The sequence below is a fragment of the Monopterus albus genome, unplaced genomic scaffold (assembly GCF_001952655.1).
Source record: "Monopterus albus unplaced genomic scaffold, M_albus_1.0 scaffold7.1, whole genome shotgun sequence".
Classification (NCBI taxonomy): Eukaryota; Metazoa; Chordata; class Actinopteri; order Synbranchiformes; family Synbranchidae; genus Monopterus; species Monopterus albus.
The window spans coordinates 4018573-4024836 of record NW_018127887.1 but is presented as its reverse complement, the minus strand read 5'-3'; the positions used below and the strand labels follow the sequence as shown (position 1 = coordinate 4024836).

The 6264-nt window shown below is 41.0% G+C and overlaps 1 protein-coding gene across 2 annotated transcripts; it reads left to right on the top strand.

The window, feature by feature from the left end:
- Positions 1-3371: 3371 nt before the first annotated feature.
- On the top strand, positions 3372-6152 carry avpr1aa (arginine vasopressin receptor 1Aa). Of its 2 annotated transcripts, none has more exons than XM_020624079.1 (3): positions 3372-4393; positions 5017-5296; positions 5942-6152. In XM_020624079.1, exons 1-3 carry the CDS (start codon positions 3529-3531, stop codon positions 5949-5951), a joined length of 1155 nt encoding a protein of 384 aa, XP_020479735.1. In that variant the 5' UTR covers positions 3372-3528; the 3' UTR covers positions 5952-6152. The 2 variants fall into 2 exon arrangements, with proteins under 2 accessions (XP_020479735.1, XP_020479729.1); XM_020624073.1 differs by having other exon boundaries at positions 3434-4393; positions 5945-6152.
- Positions 6153-6264: the final 112 nt, after the last annotated feature.

Sequence of the window (6264 nt, the reverse complement as noted above, 5' to 3'; positions counted from 1 at the left end):
ACCGCTCTTAGTCTGACCCATCACCCAGGACCTGTAAGCCTTGGGAGACCCTACCAGGGACATATAGCCCCCGACAACATAGCTTCTAGGATCACTCGGGTACTCAAACCCCTCCACCACAATAAGGTGGCGGTTCAAGGAGGGGCAGTGATTATTTTGTTAGTTTAAAATCACATCCAAGTATGTCTGATGTTGAGAAGATGTGACAAATGAAATGAGAACACCCCTATATTCTTATGATAACAGAAAAATGTATTTGCTTTCACCTGAAGCCCAATTATCATAAAATGACTTGTGTCACATTGTGTTAGACAGAACACATAACAACTTTGTCAGGCTTGTGTAAGGTTATACAGAAAGTGAACAAAACCATGCAACAATATCTGATATTGGTGTTGGGTTTTTTCCTGCTTTTTACCTGAAGTGATCTCAGATTCAGAGCAAGCAATAACTGGATGCTAGTCCTGTCATAAACATTGTCATTGTTAAGCTTATTATATGCAGTTTTTGTAGAAAATGTGTAATAGAAGTGTATTTGGTTTTGATTTGTTTCACAATTATGGATATCCACCTTTTCTCTGTGGCCATTTTTATTAAACACTGTTCTCATTTCAGTATGAAACATCCAAACTTCATACCTGTGTGTGATTGTTGAACAACCCATTCCAAAACCAGAAGCATTCATTTGTTTCATTAAAACAAGTCTTTTAAAGTCTTTTACAAATGATTTTGAGACCTGGCTGCAGGGATTTCTTCCCAAAAGGCATTGCTGATGTCAGGGCTCTGTGCAGGCCAGGCAGGTTCTGCCACATTAAAGTGGAAAAACTAATTATGGACCTATTTTATGTGTTGGTGCAGTATCAAGGTGAAAAAAAGGAAATGTTGACACAAATTTGATATCATGGTAATAATTTCCTGAACTAAACAACCAGACAATATACTGAAATAAAGAAAAATCAAAATCGGTTCTTCACTTAACTGTTTTTTTAGATCTTTTCATGTTGTAATTCATTTTTACTAGTCAATATATAGGCCACCGTTGTCTACCGTATTCAGACATACAGAAGGTAATTGGCTTCAAATAAAAGCAGCTACACTATGGTTTTCATGATCTCATCCATAACTACTGTAACATGTACTTGGTTTGGATTTTCATGATTATAAACCTGAATACTGTGTTTGCCAAACGCACAGTATATGTCATTTAGGTAGTGTGACAAACTGAAAGGGTGTTATAATGTTCAACTTTTAGAAATTTTTCTGTTTTGTAATTAAAATTAGAGAGATACAATGAAGATTTGACAAAGTAAAACATTTAAAAATAGGCCGTGAATTCCCTTCTGAATGCTAAAACATCAGTCTTCCCAGAGAATTTGAGCAACTCTTACAAAACCTTAAGCCCCTGAGGAAATTAATCAGAAACTAATAAGACTGACCCCTCTGACTGCCTGACCACACAAAACGCATTCCCACAATTCCTGGGCCCAAACAAACACTCCACAGTTGTAGATGGTGCACATGGTGGTGTCATGAAGCAGAGGAGACCAAACAAGACTGAAGCTGTAATAACAGCACAGAACATCTCTGGTGAACATTTCAAAAAGAAGAGATGGCAGTAAAGGCCTGTGTGAAGGGAGACATCTGTGCTGCAGACCTTAAGCCCCAGCAATTAGACAAAACTGTAGCAAAGTGGAGGAGAGAGTAGAAATCAGATAGAAAAGAGGGCTCCCATGAGACGAGGCTGGCTAGTTAGTCAACAGAAGCCTGTGGGATCTGAAATGTTCCCATTGTGGTTCTGATGTGAAGATTAGCAGAGACCGATACAGGCATAATTCAGAAAACTTCAATATACCATTAAACCAGCCAGCAGGACATTTAGGAGGGGAGCTCCAATTTGCATCACCAGGAAATGAAAGAGAGCTAATCTGGATGATGAATGCAATGTGAATGCAATAAAGATAACCATCCTCGCTATCAGCACATGGATCAGACGAGCTGAATAGCTGCCAAATACCCACAACCATTTGGTAATCATTTGCTGCTATTGTGCTTGTGCAATGGAAACTGTAGTGAGCAATTGTGATTGCTGTGGACACTGAGGTGGCATCGTTAAAGATACCAAGACAAAGAACTGCATCCATCATACATAATAATGGCATGTGCAGAGTTTTCCCATTCATCTGCCAAAAAAGGTCAAATTTCTCTGTTCTGTTCAGAGTTTTATTGTGCTCATCTTTAATCTGTGTCTACGATGTGCAGTTAAACATGATTTTGTAATGCCACAACTGGTCGTAGTCCAATACAATAAAGTCCAGTGCAACTTGTAGCAGTGCAGCGTGGAAACTTGAAACCTCTAGTGGTCATACACTGAGAATGGACAAACTGACAACAGCCACTTAATGGGCTGATAACATTTGAAGCAAATGACTTTTAATGAACTTCTGAAATGGAAAGTATTTGCAATGTATTCTGGATTTTTCAGAGAGGTAGAATGTGTGGGCCTAGCCTAATATTTTACAATTTTTGAACTAGGTAACTGAGTTTTTTTGTGGAAACAATTAAATCAGACACATTATTAACGAAAGAAGAAGTGTCTTAAAATATACAGCATATGGAGAGGATGTTTGATGGATTTCATGGATGGATAAGACAAATTACAAGTCAAAATAATTTCTAACTTTGCTCCAATGGGATCTAGCTACTGAAATAAAAAAAAATCTTATGGTATTTGTCCGGTAAATGCTGCATCATAATAATTGTGCTCACCTTACAAAAAGGGATGCTTCCACTCAAAGTTAGGGGAATATGGCATTTACAAAATTTCCTTTGCACTTGCTGGAAACACCATAAAATATAACTATTGCGTTATATTACACTTGTTATTTATAAGCTGCTTAGGTAAACAGCAGGCTAAACAACTTACTCACTTGAAATTTTGCTGTTGTGATTTGTATTGACACATTGCACACAAAACTGCTTTATAAACATGTGGCCCATGCCAACAGTGGGAAAAACGGTTTGTGGAGTTTGTGTACACCGCCCAGAAGGGCTTGGCTGCACACTGCAAAAAACGATTACCTATCATAATGAACTTTAAAAGTGTCCAAAGATTTCAAAAAAATGCATTTTCACACAAATAAACATGAAAATATAAATATATTACAAATATTAATCCTCTTTGTTTATGTTACATATCTTGCCTGTAGAAACGTTTATTTTAGAGATTACCGCCAAATCATGTTTTTAAGGTGTATTATTTTTTGCAGTGTATTCGTCATACACACATGCTGTGTGAAATCTGATTCCAGTTGTTAGAGCCCGGACAACAGCCACAAGACAGACGGCAACAGGTTCCGTCTGTGAGCATCAGGTGGAGCTATATACGGATTGGAGAGGAACTTCACAGTCCCTCTGGCACTGTATCTGCTAGGGCGCACACACGGACAGTGCCATCACACTCCTGATTACGCGCTGCTCCTGAGCGGAGGGATCCAGTCTCTGGTTTTCAGTCTCACTAATGACCTAACCATGGGAATGCCTGGAAACATAACCGTTCACCCGAACGGATCTGATCCGTTTGCGAGAAACGAAGAGGTGGCCCAGATCGAGATCATGGTCCTGAGCATCACCTTCGTGGTTGCTGTGATTGGAAATGTGAGCGTCCTTCTGGGAATATACAACACCAAGAAGAAGATGTCGCGGATGCATCTTTTCATCAAACACCTCAGCCTGGCTGACCTGGTGGTCGCCTTCTTCCAGGTGCTACCGCAGCTCTGCTGGGAGATCACCTTCCGCTTCTACGGCCCAGACTTTCTTTGCAGGATAGTGAAGCACCTCCAGGTGATGGGGATGTTTGCATCCACGTACATGATGGTGATGATGACCGTGGACCGTTACATCGCCATCTGCCACCCCCTGAAAACCCTACAGCAGCCCACCCAGCGCTCCTACATTATGATCATCTCCACGTGGATGTGCAGCCTTGTGCTCAGCACGCCGCAATATTTTATCTTCTCCCTGAGTGAGATCAAGAATGGCTCTGACGTGTACGACTGCTGGGCGCACTTTATCGAACCCTGGGGCGCCAAGGCATACATCACCTGGATAACTGTGGGCATCTTCCTCGTGCCCGTGGTCATTCTCGTGGTGTGCTACGGGTTCATCTGCCACAGCATATGGAAAAACATCAGATTCAAGAAAAGAAGGGCTGGTGCTACAAACAAAAACGGGCTAATTGGGAAGGATTCGGTCAGCAGCGTCACAACTATATCAAGAGCCAAACTGAGGACCGTTAAAATGACGTTTGTCATAGTTTTGGCGTACATTGTTTGCTGGGCGCCGTTTTTCATAGTGCAGATGTGGTCTGTCTGGGATGAAAATTTCCAGTGGGATGGTGAGTTCTGAAGCAATGGAACAATAATTTATTAATCGTAACTTCATTTAAAATTCCCACAGATGTATGATGTTCGGCCAAAGAATACCAGCGTAGATAAAACACTTGGTCACTTGCCACTAAATGAAAAACTCATCAAAGTAAAACCCAAGTACGCACGGTTTTAGCGCGCTTTGATGCGCCATGCCAAAATGTGCATAAAGAGGGTAAATGTCGGAATTAAAACCAGAATAGACAGAATGCTCTACTGTGAGCCTTCAACAATAAGACGAGGCAGCAGATCATTTATCACATTTATCATACCGTACCTTTTGTTCAAAATGTTATAACATGAAACAAAAACATTGCTTTTGCTTTATGAACTTATTTTCAACAGATTCGATGTCCAGCAATAAGATGACGTCACTAATATCAAGAAAATTACAGTTTAAAAGTATATAAGCCTTTTTAAAAACAGAAACAATAACTTTTGTAACAAATAAACTTTTTGAACTTGCACATTTTACACTTTTTCTCTTCTTTAAATTTGACCACCAGATGAACTTCCTGCATTTCTGCTGCCCAGTCTGTACCAGATGTTTTGTGGATTAATCGTTTTCCTCTATCTTCTCTCTGTTCTCTAGAATCTGAGAACACAACAGTGACTCTGTCTGCACTCCTTGCCAGTCTCAATAGCTGCTGTAACCCATGGATATATATGATCTTCAGTGGTCACCTCTTCCAGGATTTTGTGCACTGGTTCTCCTGCTGCCACAAAATAAACACTGACTTTAAGAATGAGGATTCAGATGGCAGCCTTCGGAGAACAACGCTGTTGACTAAGATGACCTGTCGGAGCCCCACGGGCAGTACTGGCCACTGGCGGGAGCTGGACAATTCTCCTAAGTCTTCCATGCAGCCAGAGTAAGCGCATAGCAAGGCACCTGTGATTACTGGGGTAGAAATGAACACATGGCACCAAAGTAGACATAAAATTTCACCACATCTTAGTGAGAGACATACCCTACAGTCTCTAAAACCTTAAAGCAGATCAAGGTTTCTGCATGGAAAACATGCAACCAAGTGAAAAAACAAGGTGTAGGACTGAGAATGCGTAAACACTAGATGCTGTCATTTTGTTGAATGAAGTCGTAATACTTTTTTCGTTTTTGAGTCCCAAAATGATTGATTTTAATGCCTTTAAGATAAAGCACTTTTCCAGGAATTGTATTTCTTTTACTAGTGGTTATGCCTCCCTGCCTTTCCTGTTTACAAAGATAAAAAATTACATGGCAGCCAGGAGGCGTCTTTTGGTGAAAACAGCTCTACCCGACCACATGTCTCCAAGTACCAGAGGCAGCCACCTCATCCTTTGGAATTAGCTTTTGTTGTTTTACTTGAAACCAGATTGCGGTGGCTTACGTAAACAGTCAGCTTTAAACCCAGCTTTCCTTTGACCACACAAAAAACAAGCATCACATTTGTATAATTTCCTACAGGATTTGTTTGATGTTGCAGCAGGCAACCCTTTATTTGCATTCCTGAAGGATGTCTTTCTTTTCTCTTCAGCAGATGCTGATGGATTCTCTTTGAAAACACCATTTACACACACAGATGCACACAGAGATGGCTGCACAGGGGCTGGTGGGGATTTTGACAAAGTGCGATTGGCCACAGCTGGAGGAGTCTACCTACAGACCTGTTGTTTGGCTAACACTAAATGTTGAAGAAAAGCTCACACTTTCCACACACTCTACGGCAAAACACTTCCTGATTTATTCCTGACATCCTGCTCAATTGACTTGGTTGGGGTGGGGGTGGGTGCGGGGGGAGGGGGGGGGGGGATCTGTGTTTGGGCCTAATTTGCACTCCAGATGAAAATAATTTCCTGG

What these genes read in the sequence shown, in the direction of transcription:
- avpr1aa (XM_020624079.1), top strand. Translation starts at nt 3,529, where the DNA reads ATGGGAATGCCTGGAAACATAACCGTTCACCCGAACGGATCTGATCCG. An exon ending in TGAAAATTTCCAGTGGGATG is followed by an intron (nt 4,394 to 5,016) that starts GTGAGTTCTGAA and finishes TCTGTTCTCTAG; the next exon opens with AATCTGAGAACACAACAGTG.